The sequence below is a fragment of the Colossoma macropomum genome, unplaced genomic scaffold (genome assembly GCF_904425465.1).
Source record: "Colossoma macropomum unplaced genomic scaffold, Colossoma_macropomum, whole genome shotgun sequence".
Lineage (NCBI taxonomy): Eukaryota > Metazoa > Chordata > Actinopteri > Characiformes > Serrasalmidae > Colossoma > Colossoma macropomum.
Window position 1 is genome coordinate 13,153,400 of NW_023494792.1, and position 23,659 is coordinate 13,177,058.

The 23,659-nt window shown below is 38.2% G+C and overlaps 1 protein-coding gene across 1 annotated transcript in view; it reads left to right on the top strand.

The window, feature by feature from the left end:
• Positions 1-23,659, top strand: part of LOC118811685 (proprotein convertase subtilisin/kexin type 5) — a 48,004-nt gene that overhangs the window by 22,302 nt on the left and 2,043 nt on the right. Inside the window, exons 9-15 of the mRNA XM_036576070.1 lie at positions 1,526-1,749; positions 1,957-2,199; positions 3,541-3,786; positions 5,490-5,688; positions 10,190-10,395; positions 13,101-13,201; positions 14,775-14,946. Of these exons, the coding sequence (XP_036431963.1) occupies positions 1,526-1,749; positions 1,957-2,199; positions 3,541-3,786; positions 5,490-5,688; positions 10,190-10,395; positions 13,101-13,201; positions 14,775-14,946 (1,391 nt within the window). The remainder of the gene's footprint in view (positions 1-1,525; positions 1,750-1,956; positions 2,200-3,540; positions 3,787-5,489; positions 5,689-10,189; positions 10,396-13,100; positions 13,202-14,774; positions 14,947-23,659) is intronic.

Below are 23,659 nucleotides of genomic sequence, written 5' to 3' on the forward strand. Positions count from 1 at the left end.
GGGGTGCTGGAGCCTATCACAGTCATTGGGCGGAAGGCAGGATACACCCTGGACAGGTCGCCAGTCCATCGCAGGGCAGACAGACAGACATACACAGTCACACCTAGGGGCAATTTTAGCACGTCCAATTGGCCTGACTGCATGTTTTTGGACCGTGGGAGGAAACCCACGCAGACAAGGGGAGAACATGCAAACTCCACACAGAAACAACCCCGGTCGCCCGGCCGGGAATCGAACCCAGGCCATTCTTGCTGTGAGGCGACAGCGCTACCCACTGTGCCACCGTGCCGCCCTGCATAGTATTTTTATATTTTTAAAATCTTTTTAAATCTTTGCATAGTTTTCTGTTGTTCAGTTAAAACCAATATTATTGTTTAGCTTTTTAAAAAAAAATCATATTACTCAAATAACCATCAAAATAGACACTCTAAAATAGTGCCATCACTATATAAGACAATTGTATAGAACTGGCAGTGGCGAGCCATTCGAACTAAGCCTTCAAGTCCCATAAATGTCACAACTCAGTCAAAACGAGGAAAAACCCACCTCTACGACAGTGCTAATTTCTGCTAACACCCCTGTGGGATTCTAGTAGTTTGTTAGTGCTAAGCTAAAGGTGATTCGCATTAACATTTTTTGGCTGTTCTAGATTAAACATGTACATTTGAAGCTTCTAAAAAGCATTCCATGTTTTATTCAAAGCTTGTGACAGACATATTAACATATATTTTACCTTGCAGCAGTTTCACAGGCCTGGTACAGAGCTGCCGTCGCTGTTTTCCATTTCTAGCAACCCATTGATTAGGCTGCCGCTCGTATTCAGTCAGTTTCAAATCTGTGACTTCCAGAAGGTCTAGAGTGACATTCTTCCTCACAAAATTGGTCCCGGCCTATTGGAAATCAAAATGTGATTGGTTGATTCCTCTGTCACTTTGTAATTATGCTGACAGTTAATGTAATGCATTAGGCCTTCTCTTTAGCTCTTGAAGTCCTAACCAATAAGAGAGCTTGTTAGGCTACATCTATCTAGATACTACAGAGAAAAAACAATTCTCAGCTTGTCGATTGAAGAATTTAACCCTTTTGTTTTCATCCAGAATTTAACAATGAGACAGGAGTAGTACTGTACTATTGACACAGTTTAAATACCAGAATGATTATATTGAATAAAAATTTACTAAAAATTACATTATTTTAATTCCCAGAAATCGCTAGGCCTTCTGTGAAGGTCTTGTAGGCCCTGAGGGTTCATCTCTGAGAACAGGGGTCACAAAGTTGTCCACAAAGAGCCAGTGTGGTTGCAAGTTTTCATCTCATCCAAGCAAGAACACACCTCCTATAAGTCATCATTTGTGGAATCAGGTGTGCTTCTCCTTGCTTAGAATAAAAACCTGCAGCCACACCAACCCTTTGCAGATAAGATATGTGACCACTGGTATGGTACAACCTTTAAGATTTTTGGTGGCATTTCCATGTACATCTGTCTTTCCTACATGTTATGTCTGTGGTGTATGTGTGTCTTTAGTGGTTATTTTGAGACGGAGGATGGGACGTGTGAGCCTTGTGATGACCTCTGCTTGACCTGTGATGGGAGTAGGTCGCAGTGCCTGGCGTGCAGAGAGGGTCTCTTCTTGGAGAATGGCATCTGCAGACAGAATTGCTCCCTCAGGAGTTATTCTTCTGAGGACGGTACCTGTCGACGCTGCGGCCCTCACTGTGAAATCTGCACAGATAACAATACATGCTCCAGTGAGTGACCAGAACTTCAATTATAGAGACACAACATGTTTCTAAAGAAACAGTTCAATAATCATTTAGTCCATTTTAGTTTCTTATGATCATGTGTTTAGTTTAAACAATTAAAATACCAAGCTTTCTATTGTACTCATCTTGTGTTTACTCCAATTAAATGTTCTCACCTTTTATGAATATTATTTGTGCTTCTGATTATTGCAGGGTGTAGTTTTCTCTACCTGCTCTTGAATGGCATGTGTAAAGCCAGTTGTCCAGAGGGTTACTTTGAGGACTTGGATCAGGGCCTGTGTGTTCGCTGCCATGTGTCGTGTGCCACGTGCTCTGGCCCTCTCCCAGATGATTGCGAGAGCTGCTCTGCTCTTGCCCCGAAGCTGTATGAGGGCACATGCTCAGAGGACTGCCCAGCAGGCACCTACTACCAAACCTCCAGCATGGAATGCCAAGGTGAAGTCATGATCCATGTTACACACTCCAGGACAAAAAAGGGGCCTCCTGTACCAAATAATACCAGATCAGATTGTGTACTTCAGTGTGATAAAGCACCTTAGGAAAAAAATCCCAAGTGACAATTAATATATTATTAAATCTTAGTATATATATTAGTATTATATATCATTATGTATTCTCTATTCTATTATGTAATCTCGTCTGGCTGATGATATCTGGCAGCTGCATTGCTGAACTGGCCATTTTGCTGTAACTTTTATGGTAAAAACTGATTGCTTATTAAAATACACTGGTCCTCAGTGTGTCTACATATTTGCAAAAAAGAACAGCAAGAAAAAAAAGAAAATACTCAGCAAAAGAAAAAAGCTCTGTTTGGTTACTCTATTTTACACTCTTTATAGATTAAATATTATGACTTTGTTGACCTTTAGACTTTGTGAACAAAGTGATCCTTATCTTTATTACTGTTAGAACTGGACCTTTGTTGCTTTTTATTGTTGTAATGCTACTAACCTTTTGTGCATTACATTGTTGTATCCGTGCCCAGTTTTGTTCTTACTGCTAGGAATCAGAAAGTGATCTGTGGCTTAAGTATTGTTTTTGATCACCTACTAAACCAGGCAAAAGTTTAGACACATCTACTTAGCCTACTGTTTTACTATTTTTAAAATAAAAGTGAAGATGACAATTTATGACGTACCGCATGTAATAATGCAATTACTGTTTAAAAAAAACTGTCTTGCAAGATTCTTGAAGTAGCCCGTTTTTTCCTTGAACTTTAATCACTCTTGGCATTGTCTCAAGCAGCTTCATGGGGAGCCACATGTAATCCTTTTTCAACAGTCCTGAAGAAGTCCCACATATGCTGAGTCCCTGATGGCTGCCGAAAACTACTTTTTACGGCAAAGCAAGAAAATAATAATTAAAAATGTTCATTTTGGAAAGTATATTCGTGCATGTGCATGATCTGCACTATTTATATATACATACATATTGTATGTAAAATTTCATGATCAAGTCAAGTTGAGAGGTTTTATTGTCATTCCATCTATGTACAAGTACACAGTGGAGCGAAATTACTTTCCTCCAGAAACAAGGTGCAACATGGAACAAAATACACATTGTTCAAAAAACAGCAACAAGTGGCACATAAGAAGTTGACAAGAATATACACAAAATGTCATACTCTTTAAACTGTTGACTGTTCACTGGAAAGATGTATTTGCTTTGGTGAGGTTGAGGTATAATAACACTTAACCACATTTAAACAGCAATTTGCATGTTTTGCAGGCTGCTTTTCGGAGTGTTTACCAGCTTGTTCTGTGTCTTTTACTGCAGAATGTCACCGGACATGTGCTCGGTGTGTGGGCCCGGAGCCCACCCAGTGCTTGCAGTGTGAAAAGGGCTTGGCACTGGACCCCAACACCATGATGTGTGGTGTGACCGGAGACTCTGACTGCCCACCCAGAACCTTTCTCCATGACAACCAGTTCACATGCCAGGCGTGCCATCGCCACTGCCAGTCCTGTGAGGGGCCAGGTCCTGCAGACTGCCAGACGTGCACCCTGCCCCGATACCTCCACAGTAAGAGCCCAGTGACCTTGCCCAGTTACACTTTCTCTTGTTATAAGGTGTTCCTTTGTTCTACAGCAGTGGTTGAGTGAAGGATGAGTGAAGAAACACATACTAAGTTGTAGAAAAATTGTCACTGCTGTGGTTAGCAGCAGTTTTAAGTTACCAGCTTACTTCTCTGTTGTATACACTGTATGCCCAGACACCCTCATTCAATTTCTCTTCTTAAATCAAGGGTATTAATAGGTAGTTCTTCCTTTGTTACTATAACAGCCTCTACTCTTCTGGGAAGGCTTTACACTAGATGTTAGAACACTGCTGTGAATTCAAGCACAAGTATTAGTGAGGTCAGGTACTGATGTTGGATGATATGGAGCTGCATCACTCCAGAGAATGCTGTTCCACTGCTCCACAGTCCAACACCTGGTGGCTTTATACCCCTGTAGTCGATGCTTGGAGCTATATAAAGTGATCCAGGGCTTCTGCGTGGTTGCTCCACAGTATCCCATTCTGTTGGTAGTGCTTTTCTGTGGAGATTAAACAAGCTGTGTATGCACAGTTGAACACCTGTGTCAGCTATGACACGCTGCTCCTTAAAGTAGCTGAATTTAGTAGTAAGAAGGGGTGTCTGGTTACGAATAAGGCAGCAAAACTATTAATATGCTAAATGATTCAACATTTCGGAACAGTGTTATAAGCAGTAGGTAGGACAGCAGAAAAACAGGTGACGCCACCCAAAATTCCCAGATTTTTCCCTAATTCTCCTCAATTGTATGTCATATATGCATTTTTAAGTGCTGTAGGCTTCATAAGGTGCAGAATTCTGAACTACTTCCTGATTGTAACATGATAAACCTTATAATTAACATAATTTCAATGATAAACAGTAGCTGTTATTAGATATATATACTGCATCACCACAATAGAATTAACCCTCCTATTTCAGACAAGACATTAACAGTTTAATTAAAAGTGTGAGTTCAAGTACTTTCATTAAGGCAACCAGTCAAATTAGCTCTGCTAGTTAGTCACCTCACAGGGTATACAGAGGAATATTTGAGGTGTGATTATGACAAAGATTTTAATGAGAGATAATAGTGAAATACTATAGTCCTGTCCAACAACAATGTGATGTCTGGCAAATGAGGAAACGTGGGAAACATTGCGCTTTCAGGAAAGGCTCTTATATCAAACCAGCAGCAGTGGAGTACCACCACCCAGCGCTAACCCCAACACAAAACAGAGGCTGGGGGTAACATATAGGGGCATGACACATGGGGAGAGTAGACACATAAATACAGACTTACAGCCCACCCTCCCCAGACCAATTTAACCCACCTAACAAGCTGCACTAATAATGTCCACTCAATAACAACTATTTATAGTAAAAGGTCTCTCACTTGAGGTCCAGTGCTTTCCCAGGAGGCTCTGCACGTCGTTGGCCAAACAAACCAATAGTGTTTATGGAAGCTATTGCATGATGGTATTAGACAGAACTAAACGGTTTTCAATGGTGCAGCAGTTAGTTGGAAATAAGATAAAATTATAATATAATCTTTAAGTTAATCTGGTTTTAAAGTAGTTCCTGTTGAGTGTATCTTTTGCAAATATTACTTCTTGTCAAATCTTGTCTGTTAAATTTTAGGGATGTGTCAGTGTTTATATTTGCGTTTTATGTGTCTATTTGTTGTGTGTTTTGTGTGTGTGTGCTGCAGATAGCTCATGTGTGATGGAGTGTCCGGATGGCACTTACAGCGCTCATGAGGAGGCTGATGGGGTTGAGTTGGGTTTCTGTATGCCTTGTGATCATGTGTGTGCCACTTGTTCTGGAGCTTCTCATAACGACTGTCTGAGCTGCTCTCCGGGCTACCTGCACCTACTCTCTCATCTCTGCGTCACCCACTGTCCCACAGGGTAAACCTTACACCATACACACAGCCATCAAGTTCATACAGCACTGGGCCAACAGTTGTAGCTCACCTCTGACAACACATTTAAGATATCGTCACTCTCGGAAAACAAAACCTTGTATCTCCAAAATGGTAGATTTACAGGAAAGGGAAAAAAAACATTCATAATGTATAATGGAAGTTATACTTTTGGACTATTTCTCTTGATCCACTCATCATGACATTTTCACATAATTTAAACATCAGCTGGTGTTAAAAAAATGGCAAAAATTGAGAAGTTTTGTTCCAACATCAATGATAGGTAGGTCTTTGCGTAAAATGTTGTAACTAATTATCACTTAATTTAGTCTATGTTCACATGTTATACTACTACTACTACTACAAATACTACTTCTACTACTACTACTACTACTAATACTAATAATAATAATAATAATAATAAGGGAGTGTGAGTAGACTCTTGGATCTAAGGGTATGAAGAGGAGCTAAAGGGAAGGAGCTTCCCAAGTTATGCTGGGGCAAGACCATGAAGGGTTTTCAAAGTAGAGAGCAGTATTGTATATTTAATACCTGAGGATACAGGTAAGCTCTGGCAAAGCATGGGGGTAAATGGGGCAGATTTTTAGATGTAAGTAAGCACTCTAGCCACAGACTTTTTGAATGATGTTTGTCATTAGTTTTTTCCAGTAAGAAAAGTTCCGGTCCATGCTTTCATATTCTCCTGTGTTGATTAGTGTAATTCTCTTTTTTATTGATCTTCAGGCTAAATACACACTAAACACATTTCACAAAAATATGTACTATTTTACTTAAAAAGGTAAATTAACCAGGCTGCCTTAAAATCTAGAATAAACTTTAGATAATGTATTGACAGGACATCACACACCAATTATTGGAAAGTTAACTTACTTTTGAAAGTTAAATGAAAAAAATCTTCAGTATAAAGCTCGCTTTGCAGTGGGCAGACAAATGGTGTTTAATCAGTGTAGTGTAATTTTTTGATCTTAAAAGTTGCACAGAACAAGGACCAGTTGTCACATGGCCCTAAGTAAGTATAACTTTCCGGGTGTGAAGTCTTCCTGTTAAGATGTCTTGCAGAATTCCAGTAAACATACACGAGTTTAGAAGTTACGTCATCATCCTGGTTTGTTCAGTTCTGTGCTTACAAAAGACGTTCTTGCCAAAGTCCATGCCAAACAGTGATCTGTGTATGAACTCTACTGAGCAAATATCATTGCTGAATATTGTCTGCCCCAATGAAGTGTATGTTTCCGAACATTTCACATTATCATGTGTTGAAGTTAAATTGATTTCTCAGCATCTGAGTTATGATAGAAGCAATTACTGATAATGACATTAGATAAGGCAGGGCAAATATTGGCTTGTCAGTGAGCAGCTGGTGGACTTGGCTGCCCTGTAAAGATCAGCATGATAAAACATTTCATAGAACTTTTTCATTCTGGTGAGTTTTTTATGTTTGTTCTAGCAGAAAAATTATGGTGAGATGTTTCTTTCTTTCTTAGTTAAAAGGGTTCTATATAACACCAAAGAAGATTCTTGTAGCATACTGAAACCTTTTTGGTGCTGTATGGAACCATTTAAAAAAAGTTCTTTAAAGAACCATATACAACATGTTTTTCATCATAGAGAAGAATCGTTTAACCGCTGAAACCATAATTTATGCATTCAAATAGGTCTTCGAGCGTTCATGGTTCAATATATACCATTTCCTTTACTAAACAACCCTTGAAGAACTGCTTTTAAGGTTTATGATAACACTACCAACTCTAAACACTGCTACATTATTTGGGTATTACAACCACATTAATTGGTGTTACAGTGTTTTGCCAGTGAGTTTTACCCTTAGTTTTTAGCCCATTTTATTTATATTGTGTTGTTATTTTATTCAAAATAAAAATTAATACAGTTTAGTCAGCAAGAATCACCACTAAGTGTAGTCATAACACTCATTACACACTATACTAGGTATTTTTATTCTTCATCTGTACATAACAGGCTGACATAGCTTTTACGGTTAAGTGTTAAACTGCACTGTGGAACCAACTGAGTGTTAAACCCTATGTACGTTCTGTCAGCCTTTATTGGCCTGTTTAATAAACAGCCTGGTTTAGACCAAATGCAGTTGTTTGCTTGATATTTTTAGGATACCCTTAATAAAGCAGATATGAATAATATTATGTAGATACGCTATATAGACAAAAGTATTGGGACACACCTTTTAGTTACTGAGTTCAGGTGTTTCAGACATACCCATTGCTAACAGGTTGATAAAATTAAGAACTATGCCTTGGAGTCTCAGTTGACAAACTCTGGCAGTAGAGTGGGTCATACTGATGAGCTCAGTGACTTTAAACGTGGCACTGTCATAGGATGCCACCTCTGCCACAAGTCAGTTTGTGAAATTTCCATCCTGCTAGATCTGCCCCTGTCAACTGTAAGGGCTATTATTGTGAAATGGAAGCACCTTGGAGCAACAACAGCTCAGCCACAAAGCAGTAGCGAGCGAGTACTGAAGTGCACAGTGCCTATCCTCTATTGAGTCACCCACGACAAAGTTCCAAGTTGCTTCTGAAAGCAACATCCACAAAAGAGCTGTGCATCAGGAGCTTCACGAAATGGATTTTCATGGCCGAGGAGCTACACACAACCCTAAGATTCTGTGGAGTGACGAATCACACTTCTCTATCTGGCAGTCTGATGGATGAGTCTGGGATTGGCGAATGTCAGGAGAACGTTACCTGCCTGACTACATTGTGCCAACTGTAAAGTTTGGTGGAGGAGGAATAATGCTACGGGGTTGTTTTTCAGGGGTTGGCCTAGACCCCTTAGTTCCATTGAAGGAAAATCTTAATGCTTCAGCAGACCAAGACATTTTAGACAGTTGTATGCCTCCAACTTTGTGGGAACAGTTTAGGGAAGGCCTGTTTCTGCTTCAGCATTACTGTGCCCCAGTGCAGAAAGCAAGCTCTATATAGGCATGGCTGGGTGAGTTTGGTGTGGAAGAACTTGACTGGCCTGCACAGAGCCCAGACCTCAACCCTATCAAACACCTTTGGAATGATCTAGAATGGAGATTGTGAGCCAGGCCCTCTCGTCCAACATCAGTGTCTGACCTCACAAAGCTCTTCTGGATGAATGGGCAAAAATTCCCAATGACACACATCAAAATCTTGTAGAAGCTTTCCCAGAAGAGTAGTATATCTGCAAAAGGGGACCAATTCCACATTAATGCATATGGATTTAGAATGAGATGTCATAAAAGCTCCTGTGGGTGTAATGTGTAGGTGTCCCAATACTTTTGTCCATATAGTGTATCTCCAAATAGGATATCTACAGGTTCACCAGTCCTTTCAATAAAATGCTGCCTAATAAATGATGCTCCAGAGAAATGCTGTTTAATACTGTCTAATTTAGTGACCTAAAGTTTACACATTTGAGCAATTCAGGGAGTTTACTAGTTATCAGTAAGCCAACTTCTGAGAATAAACAGTGGTGCCAAAAACGTGACATATACATTACAGGTCAGCTTTCGATTCATCACTCTCCTAACTCTCGTAGTCTTACAACTTTTAGGAAAACGTCCTTAAAATTCTTTACTTTCAGTGTGAGTTAATACGTAATTTTTGATATTGTATTTGTATTTTATATTTGTCATAAAATGTCATGAATGTCTGTTTGTCATGACATGTTCACACAATATAAAGCAAAAGTGCCATTTTCAGATTCTGTGGAAAAAACAAACAAACAAACAAAAACAAAAACTGGGGTGTATTTTATATACATACATGGGTGTCGGACCGGGATGGAGGACCTGACTAACCAGGGCACTGCCTGGATGTGGGGTCCTCCAAAAGCCTCATAAATTAATTGATTTTGGTTTCTCATTTTGCTGATTTTGACATTTGGTATTATAAGAAAAAGTTCTGCTTGTCTGCCTGTTGTTTCTTTTATCTTATCTGCCTGATGTTTCTTTTATCTGCTTATCTGCCTCTGTCTGCTTCCTGGTGTGATTTTAGTAATTTTTTTCACTATATTGGCAGATAATTTTACTTGATTAAGAAACATGCTTGAAGCCAGCAAAATTATCTGCCATGTAGTGAGAAAATTATACTTGAAATTACTTAACGCAAGTAAAAATGCCCACAAATAAGTGACCTTGTCTTTGGTTACATGTGGTTGGAAGATACATACTGTCAAAACTGAAAACTTATTAGTGACTGTGTCTCTGTCAGTGGATCTCAGTTCTTTGTTGCTGCCTCTCCTTGCTGCAGCATCTGTTCCCTGTTTGAAACTGGCAGTAAAGAGATAGTTTTGCCTGGGGTCTGTATCTGGTACATCTGTATTGTAGCGGCCCATCTTCTTTTACAATTTATTAGATATTCTAATGTCTAGATGTTGGTTTATCTAAATAAAAATTAAAGTGTTATGTTGTATTATGCAGAAATGAACATGTCTTTTTAAGTATGAGGTGCTTTTATCTTCAGGTATTACAGTACAGGCGAGCATTGTGAGAAATGTGACGAGTCGTGTGAGCTGTGCACAGGTCCGGGTCCAGAAGCCTGCAGGGTGTGTGTTCCTCCTCTTCTGGAGCTGCAGGACACTAGACTGTGTGTTGAGCGCTGCCCCCAACGCTTCTATCAGAGTGGACACAGCTGCAGGCAGTGCCACACCAGCTGCCAGACCTGCACAGGTAAAGTTGACATACACAAAAGGCCCTCAGATATGGTTATATTAAGCACCCATAATTAAATGCTTCCAATATTATCACTCATTTAGTTTTATATCAACATTGTCTGTGTAAAGGATCTGGGTGCCTGCCCTGATCTGGCAGGATGTGTGTTCACTAATGGATTATGAATTATAGATCTCTGCGTTGTGGCCTTATGTTTCAAGGGTTTTATTTGCTGTATGTGCAAGTTCTTCAAGAGGCTGCAATGAATCCAAGCAGACAATAAACACCTTATATACAGTATACAGTGCAAGGCCAAGATGTATTGTATCTTTAAACCAGAGTCAACATTGCACATATGGGACTGGGATTTTGAGACACAGCTTACATCTGTTCCCAAACTGAAAAGGCATTGATTCATCTCCTAAATGTTTAATGATGCACTGTAAAAATTAAAACTCAGCTCAACTTTAACTTATAGGGTAATGTATTACACAGCTTTTCTTCAGTTAACTTGAGGACACTGGAGTTCACCTAATTCAGACTTTGTTCAGTCAGAAGTTCTACTAAGTCATTTTTTTCTCAGGTAGGCAAATAATATAGAAGTTCTTTTTTTAACTCAGTTTCCCGTATAGCTGGGACTTTTTCTATCACACGGTGCCACCAAGCATTTTGATATGAAACTATATATGACAAAGAGTTTAACATACATTTGTTGGCCTGTGTTGCATTTTTTGTTGTTGATGTTACCTCAACAAAAATGTGAAAAATAGTGAGTTAAAATGTTCATTTTAGTTAGCCCAACAAAACTGGCCTCAGGACTAGGAAAATATGAAATAAGTAAATAGGAAAACTTAAATATCCAAGCGTTGCAGTTTAATTTAACTTCAGTTTTGAGTTAATTGAACAGCAAATACTCAGAAAAATCATCATTGAACATTAAAATGTAATTTGTTAGAGGCAGATCCTAATCAGTCTCCAGAAAACAGGTCTGAACACTGTTTGTTGTAAAATTTAGCAGGCTTGTACAGGCAATACCCTATCCTAGTTGGATTATAATTGCAGTATATTTACACAATATACTGTAATTTGTATTCAACTAGAGACTTAGTATTAGAATTTTAAACATGGTCCATTCTTTTTAGTGTATTCACAAGAATAATGATAAATAGGCCTCCACAGTACACTCCTGCGCTGGATATTCTGTAGAAGCTTTAGCTTATCTTTATATCAAGGAATGTAACCATTTGTTGAAGTAGTTTTTTTTATCTTAGGAAGTGTTTTTTGTTGATTTGATAAGGCAGAACATTTTTCTGTTCATTTCTTAGCTGATACTTCTCAGATAATGCGTTTTAAATTTTAACAAAGCAAAAGCAAGAAGTAGTAAGAATTGTCTTACAGGAAGCCAGGGCTAGAATATACTTGAGTAATTGCACTTCATTACTTAATTGTACTTATGTAGTATTTAAAAAAAATATATATACTTTACTTAAATATTAGTGAACTTGAATACTATTCAGTTACATTTCCAAGAGAGAAAACATACTTTGTACTGCTTTCATTTAGTTTTGAACCTTCAAAGTACTTAAGTACAAATCTTAAAAGCCATGACAGTTTTCTTTTTTTTATTTTCTCTTAACAGTCATTCACATTCCCATGCATTTTTTAAAAATTAAAACAGCCAGTCAATTTCATGTCAATGTATAAGGAAGCTGCCAACAACAATGATAATTCCTCTTTGTCCAAGTGCCAGCACTGCCCATTAGTAACATCACCATACTTGTGGGCTGCACTGCTGAACAAGATGAGGCATAGGAGTGAAGTATTTTACTGCAGCACAGAGAGTGAGTGAAGGAAATGCTGGGCAATGCGGTAGTTATGATAGTATCATATGTGTGTTTAAAGTGTGTGTTAGCGAGTAAGATGTCTAGTCTGTGTGACTTACGGTGTAATCTGCTCATGTTCAGCATTTAAATGACTTTAATATAAAGAATTTTCCTCCCTCTTATATGTTGAAAGATTTATTTAACATTTAAGATTTTTTTATTACATAAACTTGATTATGTTTTAATGTAGTTGCTTTTCTGCTTTCACAAAAGAATATTTTTGGCTCCATACTTCCACTTTTAACTGAGTAAAATTTTAACACAAACTCAATACTTAAGCACAATTTGTCCTTTGTTCTCGTTTATGTGGCCCATATCCTGCATTTTATTGTATTTTTTACTCTGAGGTCCACTTATACATTTATGTGGTTTTATGCCAAAAACATTCAGAATTCATTTTTAAAAAATGACCTCTCTGTATTACTTAGACTTAAACAGGCTGTTTTTGTTACTGTTCCTTTAAGATTGATATATGTAAATGATGCCTGCTCTGATTGGCTGCCCTGTATTGTGCATAAAGTAAGTGTGAGTGACTGGGGCTAAACTACTAGGCTGAATAGGAGGATATGTGTAGATATGTTGGTTTTCTTGGCATCACAAAAACAATGAATTCAAAAGGGCTGTTATTACAGCTTTGTTTCCATATACAGACTTTATCAGCTGGACAGTGGGCGGTATGTTTTCAAACTTTAACAGTACTTACATACCACACCAAACATCTTTTTAGGATAATTGAGTTCCTTCTCCATTATTTTTGTTTACACTGGGTGCAAGATTCACGTTATCTGATCTCCCTCTCTACACTGTTAACATAATTACTAATTGCGGTTATGTTTTCAGATAACACACCTCTGAGCTGTGTGACTTGTGATTGGGGCAGCGTCCTGCAGGATGGAGTGTGTTATCCATACTGTGAAGAAAGCCGTTACTTCTCTCAGAGTGTAAGTACTGTATCTGTGAGTGCGTGTGTCAACAAAGTGTGTCAGTTTGAAAAGATGGTGTTTAAAGGGGAAAATCGACAGACTTGCAGTGTCTTGACAGTTAACCAATAAAGTTTCATCAAGGTAAAACTAAACATAGAAGTGTTAATTACTGATTTCTGCATTAAAGTGTCTCTCAATCAGCACTACAGTGGCTTTGCAACCATTTATTTGTTTGACATTTACAGCAGATGCTCTCATCCAGAGCAACTTACAAAAAGTGCTTTGTCTATCTAGAGAAAGTATCTTTGCTAGTTACCAATAGGTTAGAGAGAAAGCTAGTCCTGAACTCAGATACTGCTAGAAACAAAAAGTCCCTGTGGAACAGAGTTAAACACAGCACAGTGCAATACAATACAATACATTTCAATAAGTGCAGTACAATACATTACAATGAGTTCATAACTCAGTGCTCATTTAAGTGCTGTATGAAGAAATGTGTCTCTGACTCTGCTGTACGGACAGCCAGTGGAAGTTCGTTCCACCACCTGGGTGCCAGTACAGAGAAAAGTCTTGATGCTTGTCTTCCATGCGTCTTGAAGGATGGCGGGTGAAGCCGAGCTGTACTCGAAGCTCGAAGGGCTCGTGGTACAGTTTGAGTTTTGGCCAATGCCATCAATGAGGGAGGGGCTGGTCCGTTTTTGGCTTTGTAGGCAAGCATCAGGGTTTTAAATCTGATGCGTGCGGCTACAGGAAGCCAGTGAATGGAGCGCAGCAGTGGGGTGACGTGGCTGAACTTAGGGAGATTGAAGACGAGCTTGAGAATCAAGAAGTGTGTAGCTTTATTCTCGAATTGTAAATGGAAGGGCCATGTGAAACCTTGCATACCATGTGGAGAGAAAGAATAATAAAAAATACTTCAAGCAGTTATAAAAGCAGTTGTTATATTTAAGCCAGTCAGTAAACAGTAGTTGTACCTAAACTCATGCATCTGTTTGGTTGTTGCAGTATTTTCCACTGTTCTAACAGAGGAACATGTATGTGAAAAGTTTTTATAGATATTAGTTGTCTCTCTCTTGTTGGACAAGTATGTGTGAGGAGAGAGAGTATTTGCTATTTTGGATGGAAAAATAGATGGTTCTTTAGTATGTACTAAAATTACCTCCAGGAAGGCGTTTCTGATCATTAGGTATGTGTATTGTGTTTCGTACTGACAAATTCCTAATGCAAGCTGTGTATGGCAGATAAACCTGATTTTGATCACAGTTTGTATTTTGTTAGTATTTGTATTACTGTTTGTATTACTTTTTCTTATTTATTATTTTTATTTAAGAAAAAAAGAGCAATATATTGAGTCTCTCACTATTACTCTGTACTTTTTCCCCACACAAAGTGCAAAGGCCCAATGATATTGCATGGTTCGATGTTTAGATCACCATTCCATTTAATAACATTTACATTAACATTACATGCCGTCTATGCAGCTTAGTCCAACATGATATCAATATTGTTATTAGTCTGAATACCTAACATATCCTTTTGACTGTGTGTGTGTGTGTGTGTGTGTGTGTGTATGCTCATGTTACATTAACAGGAGGTGTGTGAGCCCTGTGATGACTCCTGTAAGCACTGTGCCAGTGCTGGACCTGAGAGCTGTCTGACCTGCCACACTGGTTTTGGTCTTCTTGCTGTGGCTGGCCGCTGTTTGCCCTGCTGCCAGCCTGAGGAGACAGCCAGAAACTGCTGCCTCTGTGACTCTGCTTCAGGTGTGCTATAAACAGACTTCATCATTCTGCCTCTTTAAAAGCAATGTTTGTTTCTGAGGGATGCTCCTATATAATGTATGTGTTTCTGCTCAGACTTGACCTAAAGTTCTCCAGATTCAAAATTAGTCCTCTCTGCAATGATGTGTAAATAACTACTTTAACACAGGTCACTTTTCTACACACCTTTTGGGTTCAGTCATACAGGCCTAACCAGCTTTGTCTGCATTTACTAGAAGTTTTCCTTGGTCTTTTTGATTTACTTTGTTCTGGTGTTACAGTTTCTCAGTGTTTCTGAAATGTTGTTTCAGAATTAGTTTCATTTCTTATCAGTGAATTTTTTTCACTGGAACTGCTTAGGAAGTAACCAGTAGAAACGAGAACAAAGTAGAAAAGAATAGTTATGGACATATTAGAAGTTCGAAGTTCATTTAAAGTTATAGGTCATCCTTAGAATTGTCACAACACTCGTAAAAAGGGTTCTGTTCCACTTGCAGAATGTAATAACAAACATGCACTCCTCTAAGCAGCTGGTTGAGGATCTGAAAATAAAGATAATTTATGCCTACAAAGCAAAGGAAGGCTACAAAAACGTATTTAAGTGCTTCCAGCAAACAATTTCTACTATCTGAAATACTGTTAAGAAATGGCAGTTAAGGGGAACCATTAAAGTTAAAGAAAGATCTGGTGGAACAAGAAAATTCTCAGATAGAACATCTTGTATGCTGGCCAGAAAGGCAAAGCAAAACACCCATATGACAGCAAAGGACCTGAAGGAAGTTTTAGCTGACATAGTGGTGGTGCACCCTTCTACCGTGCAACATTGCTTGCGCAAAACTGATCTGCATGGAAGAGTCATCATAAGAAAACCTTACCTGTGACCTTAACACAAAAGTCAGCTTCTAAAGTGTGCAAAACAACATGTAGATGAGGAAATAATGCGGTAGACTGATGAAGTAAAAATGGAACTCTTTGGCCGCAATCACCAAAAGTATATTTGGATCAAAAAACTACAACAGCATTGGGTGAAAATAACACCTTGCTAACACAAGGTTGTGCAGCAGCCAGTGACACCGGAAGCATTGCATTAGTGGATGGAAGAATGGATTTTACAAAAAATCAGCAAATCCTGGAAATGTGACACAGTCAAGCAATAAACTAAAGCTGAAAAGAAGCTGGCTTCTACAACAGGACAGTGATCCAAAACATACCTCAAAATCCACCATGAACTACTTTAGGAAACACAACCAGAAACTTTGGGAATAGCCCTCAGAGTCCCATGACTCTGTATCCCTCTTGAGATTTGTAGGTAGATCTTAAACATGCTGTGCATGTGAGACAGCCCGAAATATTGCAGAACTACAAACATTTAAGGAAGAGTGGGTGAAAATTAAAGTAGAAAGACTCCTAGATGGCTAAAAAAAATCCAGAGTAAGTGTTACTAAGCACTGACTTAGTACAGTGTCCTTACTGTTCCATATGCTCAATTACAATTATTTTTTTTTTTCATTTTTCTAAGATCATCAAATATAAAGTAAATTGTGCATTAACCTTTTCAGAAAAAAATGTCATTTTTTATAATAGTTTGATGCAGGGTTGTGTTTACTTCCTTTAAATAAAAACATCAACAAAATATGTAATTTGGCCATGGTGCCCAAACTGTTGCATGCAATTGTATAATTATTGCCTTTACAAGACTATGGTGGAAGAAAACCCAATGCACAGCAGATTAAAAACACACTGCAATATCGCAAAACATATTCATTAAAATGACAACACATGCACTACATTTTACTACGGATTGGTATTCCAGGTCCAAAAAGTAAACATCCTCTCCAGGATTTTGTTCTCTAGTTTGCTGAAATCAGCAGCAAAGATGTTCAGGGAGTTGGAACAAAATCTTGGGGAGTGTTTTTACTTTCTGGACTTACCTTCCTCTACATTTTACACTTGCACTACGTTTAATAAACACATTACAAATTGATACATGCAATGCAAATACAGAAAATAAATGCAACTTTAGAAATGCTGCAGACCCACTTACAACATAATGGAAGCGAGCAACAACACAATGGAAGTGCTGTTTCCAGTGGACACTGAAAAGAATGGACCCATATGAAACTACGCCATATTTACCCAGAACTGGCGCCAAGCAACGGCAGCCTGTCTAGTGAGAAGTAAGTTATATTTGCTAACTATGAATACCATGATTTTATCATAGGTATATAATTTGGAATGACAAAGTACATTTACTGTGCTTCGCGTAAGACAAATAACCCATTCAACATAATGAGAAACTGTAGTACGCAACTATTATCACAGTAATCACATTTAGAGTAGTTTTTACCACAGTAACTACATTTAGACTACATGTTTACTTGTCAGCTCTGCAGAGTGGTATAATTATATAAATATGTAAATATGTATAAATATACACTATATGGCCAAAGGTATGTAGACACATATACATTGCACCCATATGAGCTTGTTGAAGATCCCATTCTGAAACCATGGGGATTAATATGGAGTTGCCACCCCTTTGCAGCTATGACAGCCTCCCCTATTCTGGGAAGGCTTTACATTTTGGAATGTGTCTGTGGGAATTTGTGCCCATTCTGTCCAAAGAGTATTTGTGAGATCAGGCACTGATGTTCTCAATTGATGTTCTGGTTCATCCCAAAGGTGTTCAGTTATATTGTGGTCAGGGCTTTGTGCAGGCCACTGGTGTTCCTCCACACCACACTTGTCCAAACATGTCTATATAGAACTCACTTTGTGCACAGGGGTGCAGTCATGCTAGAACAGGAAAAGACCTTCCCCAAACTGTTGCCATATAGTTGGAAGCATGTAATTGTCTAAAATCTCTTTGTGTGTTGTAACATTATCGTTACCCTTCACTGGAACTAAGGAGCCAAACTCTGACAGCCCCAGACCATTATACCTCCTCGTCCAAACTTTACTGTTGGCACATCTGCCCAATTCAGATTTGTCCAGCAGACTGCCATATAGTGAGGCGTGATGCATCACTTCAGAGAACACATTTCCACTGCTCCACAGTCCAAAGGTGGCATGCTTTACACCATTTCAGGCGACACTTGCATTTTGATCTTAGGCTTGTGTGCGGCTGCTCAGCCATGGAAACCCATTTCATGAAGCTCTCAATGCGCAGTTTTTTTGCTGATGTTGCTTCCAGAGGCAGTTTGGAGATCTGTGGTGAGTGATGCAACAAAGGATAGGCACTGTGCGCGTCAGCACTCGGCAGCCCTACTCTGTGAGTTTGCGTGGTCTGCTGCTTCGTGGCTAAGCTGTCGTTGCTTCTAGGCTCTTCTGTTTCACCACCAAAGCACTTACAGTTGACTGGGGCATATCTAGCAGGACAGAAATTTCTCAAACTGCCTTATTACAAAGGTGGCATCCTGTGGTATTGCCACATTTAAAGTCATTGTATTCTTCAGCACAACCCATTCTAATGTTTGTCTATTGAGATTGCAAGGCTATATGCCTAATCTTATCCATCTGTTAGCAATGGGGGTGGCTGAAATACCTGAACTCAATAACTATGAGTGGTGTCCACATGTTTTTGGCTGTATAGTGTATGAATAAATATGTAGGCAGTTATCATACTCAGGTATACAACGGGTCAGATTGATAACTTATGTTGTGAATATAGATTTTGACAGATTCACACTTCCGAGTAACACATGCAGGCTGTTTAGTAAGCTGACAAATGCAGATAGAAGGTCAGGTTAGCTTATGGGTGTACTGCAGTTTACCTTTCTTTCCTTTGTCTCCTGCCAGGCTATGTTTTTCTTTTTTGTGGAATTGTTTTAAAGACGTACTAGATAATTTTGTGCTGAATATCAAGCATGCTTTTTTATAGTTACTTCATTGGAAAGAACTCCTACAGGTCAAATGTTAACTTTGCTTTTCAGAAATAATTGACTCTAATGTGCCCATGTCTTGACTAATTATAAATAAGTTCTTGCTTAAGATGGTGATTGGTGAATATTTTTTCAGTGCTGTGGTACAAAAGTAGTTCATTGGAATGTGTCTTTATTCCACCACTATGCGTCAGTTCTGGATGGAGCTTTTCAGTGATTTGAAGGAGAGGTGTCTCTTCAGTGGCAGCTATGAACATGTTTGCTGCGGCACAGCTTCTTGGAAGTTCCTGCTGAAAGAACTTGACAAATACAAACAGTAGTGGAATACTGTGTACCACCTGCCTCACTGGTAGGCATTGCATTACTATGTTCATACTGAAAGATAACCTCATTTTCATTTAAACTGTAAATTTCATTATTTATATTATGCTACTGTGTTTTTTGACTGACTCCTAGGTTCAGTGAAAGGAGTTGTGGATTCACTGTGTCTGCAGTTGCCTTTAATTACTTTGACACTCTTGTGCCAGCTCGTGGAGGTCCTTTTCAGTGATAATGATCTCAAAATTGTTTTGAGGATCTGCAGAGACAAAGTGGGCTACCTCTACCAGTCAGCTGAACTATGGCTGTGGAGATGTACATCACACTGAAAAATTTGTCTGGACTTGAAGGTACAGAGTTGAACAATAACACATTTGTTGGCACAGGTTGTTCCTCAAAATATAAATGTATTTTTAGATCTCAAGGATGAAATACTTTAAACGGTCATAGCACTGCAATTTTCTCCAACATAAATCACCACTTTTACAAGTGTTTTCCACAAAATTGGGATAAAATTAAAATGATGAAAATTTAAGACAAGGCAATTACAACCTTTCATATTAAACTATAGAGAGGCATACACATCCTAGTGCTAAAAAATAAATACAAAATAAAACAAATGTACGTCTGCATATTATTAAGAACGACAAAATGTGTAAAAGGTAAACAACAATAATTCTTCTGAGTAACAGCTAAGTCAATTATTTCTGAAACTTTAAAGTGAAACATTAGTCTCCTAACAGAGCTTGGCTTTAGGGAAGGTCAAACCCAGGAGAATTCTATGTTCTGTAGTCATGTCTTCTTGAAAGTCCTCGTAGCTGAGTGAGATTTGGAGTTTAATTGTGTTTGCACAGGTACTTGCCAAAGGAAAGCATGAGCTTGACTCAAACATTAGCTGTGGCTAGTTTTGAAACAGTGGTTTTGCTGTAAACCACAGTAAAATTCAGTTAGTATTACTGAATCAGATTTTATACATCATGAAAACCGTGGTCGATTACCACACTTTGCAAAACTGACTAAATACTATCCAGCATCAACCAAAGTTAGCAACAGTCTCCCAGACAAAGGCGCAGCACGCAACTTGTGTTTGTGTAGTGTTTTATTACTGCCAGGAAGGACAAAGTCCTTCAAAGACTAGAATTAAGTAATTAATTGCTAGGAGCCTGTTCATATCAATAGTCGTACATGAAACACCTTGTACTCATAGCAAATAATCTGTCCAGTAGCCGAGTACTGTGATCTCCTCATGTCGCTAGTTGCTTCCAGGAATGCTAAGACTGGTCTGAGTATAGCTCATGAAAAACTGTAAGAGTGACGGATACTGTTCCAGAGAACTGTCAACATCAAGTGTTGCTAGTCCCACCTTAAATCTAGAAAACGTGTCAATCAGCATGGTAACCTATATTCTGTACACTTCAAAAACATTTTGCAGTTATGAAGTACTGAATCAGATACATTAAATATATTATATAAAATACACATTAAAAAACTGCTAAAAATGTGGTGTTAATTTTTGTGCAATGAAGTTTAAATTTAGCCAAGCCGAATCCTTAAAGCAGTAGTTACAGTTCAGAATTTTCTATTATGCTATTCACTGTTATTTGTGCTGTGTAATGTGTTTGGTCATTTTTGAGTACACACAGAAGTAATGTGATACTCATTTAACTGAATGGCCATGGCAGTGTTAAAGTTATCATTAGTCCACCCATGCAAATCTCTCCCCACATCTAAAACAAAGAATATAAATATGCAGATTGTTACACCTCTTTGAGGGACAGAGCAAAAAGCACATGATCTCAGTTTGATTTCCTACAATGAACCCCTCAACATACACCCAGTTTTCCTTGGGGTCTATACTGTGAGCCCAAATAAGTTCACATAATTTAAAAAAATTGAGGTAACCTGTTGGCCTAAAAAATCAAGTTAAGCATTGGTGAACAAACCAGCAAATTTAAGTTCAATGTACTTAAGATACTAAACACTGCATGTAAGAAAAACTAAAGTTTCTGTGTTAGATTAACATAATTTGAATTATTTTAACTTTTTGTGTTAGTCAAATGTAAAATCCCAGTTTTATTACACATTTCATTAGGTAAGAAACCTTTTCTGATTAAGTGGTATTGACCACTTTGCCAAACACTTAAGGGTTAACCCTTAGTGTGAACATCGTCACCCGCCAGCATTGACCCACATTCACCAACAAAGAGAACGACAAATCAACAACACAAGGTCAGGCGGTTGAGTAAAACATATATAAAAAGCATACACCTGAGCAAAGAGCCTAGGTGGAATGAAAACATGTTGGCGGTGAGTAAAACAAATGAAAAGAAACACCCAATATGCAAATGGATGGAGCCAGGAGCCAATGGGAAAGAAAGAAGTTTTCCCCAGCAAGATCATGTTAACAAAACAAACATGTCGCTGTATTTCACTTAAACAACACAGTTTGCTGAGTTTCACTCAGTTATACACATTTGTTGAGCAACCTTAATGAGAAAGAAATGATTAAAACCAACGGTGGTACAGTTTTGTTTTTGAATGTGGCAGTTTCACAGCTGCAGTGGCAACAGACTAAATTCAATTGCAATAAGTTGAACTCAAAAATGTCATTTGATTGTGAGAAATGATCAAAAACATTCCCTTAACTTACAATAGTTGAGTAATATATGTGATATGTTCAGTTTTATGTGCAACAGACTTAATTTATTTGAGTTAAAACAATATGTGTGATTACAGGCTAGTGTATGTAGAGAAAACAAAACCTGTAATTGTAATATGATTATTGTGCTGTACACACAGATTACAAGGAAAAGCCCATCTGACCAACAAAAACGCCTTTGATAGGAGACTTGTTGGACTTCACTTTACCAGTGAGGTATTGGAAGAGATTTGGGGAAAGACACTAATGCACTGGACCACCATGGCTTACGGACATTGCAATCATTCTTCCTATAGGGAAGTATTCATCTTCTTCTGCAGCTGAAGATGTAAATATATTAAAGTAATGCATATTAATACCACTTCGCCAGCAGCATGATTAAAATGTTGTTGCCTGTTGAATTCAAAGTACTTTGTAGAGTCTCTTCTTTCAAAAACAAGCAGTGTAAGAAATTTACTCCTGTATCTGTAGCCTCTTCTGTCTGCCCACCATCATCAGAGAATTTTACCAGCAAGTCATAAGATGGGTTGTAGATCTCTTAAATGCTTGGATGGGTCAATCCCACACATTTGCTCTGTTAAATATGATTAATATACTGTAGGAGGTTTTTTCTTTCTTTGGAGAGACTGACTGGACACCACATTCGCAGTGGCTCTCTGTCCCTTACTGTAAATTTACCAGGTGGACAGACAAAGAATTAAGTGTTTTATCATGATCAAAAATAGCTCAAGTAGTGATTTGACTGTTAGGGCAAAACTAGAAAGGCTGCTGGTTATAGACAGCAATTCTTATAGACTATTAATCCTGTATATTTATTTCGGCCTAATGCTCACTGTAACTTTGTGACCCGCAGAATAGTGTAGTGATGAACTTCTGGATCTACAGTAAAAGGGCTTACCCTGTCATCTGCTTTGGCAATGAATAAATTGGGAAGAAAAAAATAAAAATACAATCAAACTCACTTGTAGAAGCTGTGTGGGGCGAGCTGCACTGAGGTCACCATTTCTTGGGCTCTAACAGTACTTGTTGTTGCATAGAAAGCAATGAGCATTACAACATAACAAATTATCTATGGCATGATATTGATAAAATAATAATGCATGTTTCCTGGCCTAAAGATTAGGATGTTGTAGCTGATTTGAAAAATAAAAATGTGTTAATTTTAACTGGTAAAATGTTTACTCAGATAAGCATTATTAACAGGTTATGGTAAAATACAGTTAGATAATGAAAAGTAAAACATAGTGTGCTGATTCCTATTAATATGCTGGATAACCTGATATAGAGACAGATGCAGTGCATTGTCAGGAATTTAACTTACTCATCTCCACTCTGAGGTGTACTGCTTTCAGGATCTGTCCCAATCTGTAAAGCACAACCAGCAGATTACAGAACCAAAACATTTGCGTAAAACAGCTGACACATTGGCCAAATACCATACCATACGTAGCCTTCTGTTTCAATAAATATGTCCCCAGAATACTTACAACACTAATCACTTACCTAACACTATAGCATTTAAAATATATTTTACACAACAAAGTACAAGAGGTCTGTCTACAATAGAAATATTATTGTAATTACTTACACAAGAAAGTATCAAGGGTGCATATATACAGTGTGATGCGTTGGTATGCCTTTCCAGTAGCACCTGTGTAACGCTTTATTGTAAAAGGCATTTCACAAACACTGCCACTCAGTAATATCTTCCGTAAGGTTTGTCGGACCCTAGAGGGCGCTCCTGAGTAAGTCCAGATTGACTGGGTTTTATGGAGGTTTGTGCAAAATCAGTTTTTTTAATGTTTAATCATTTTTTATGTATAAAAGTGCACAAATTTTCTAAATAAAATAGCATAAA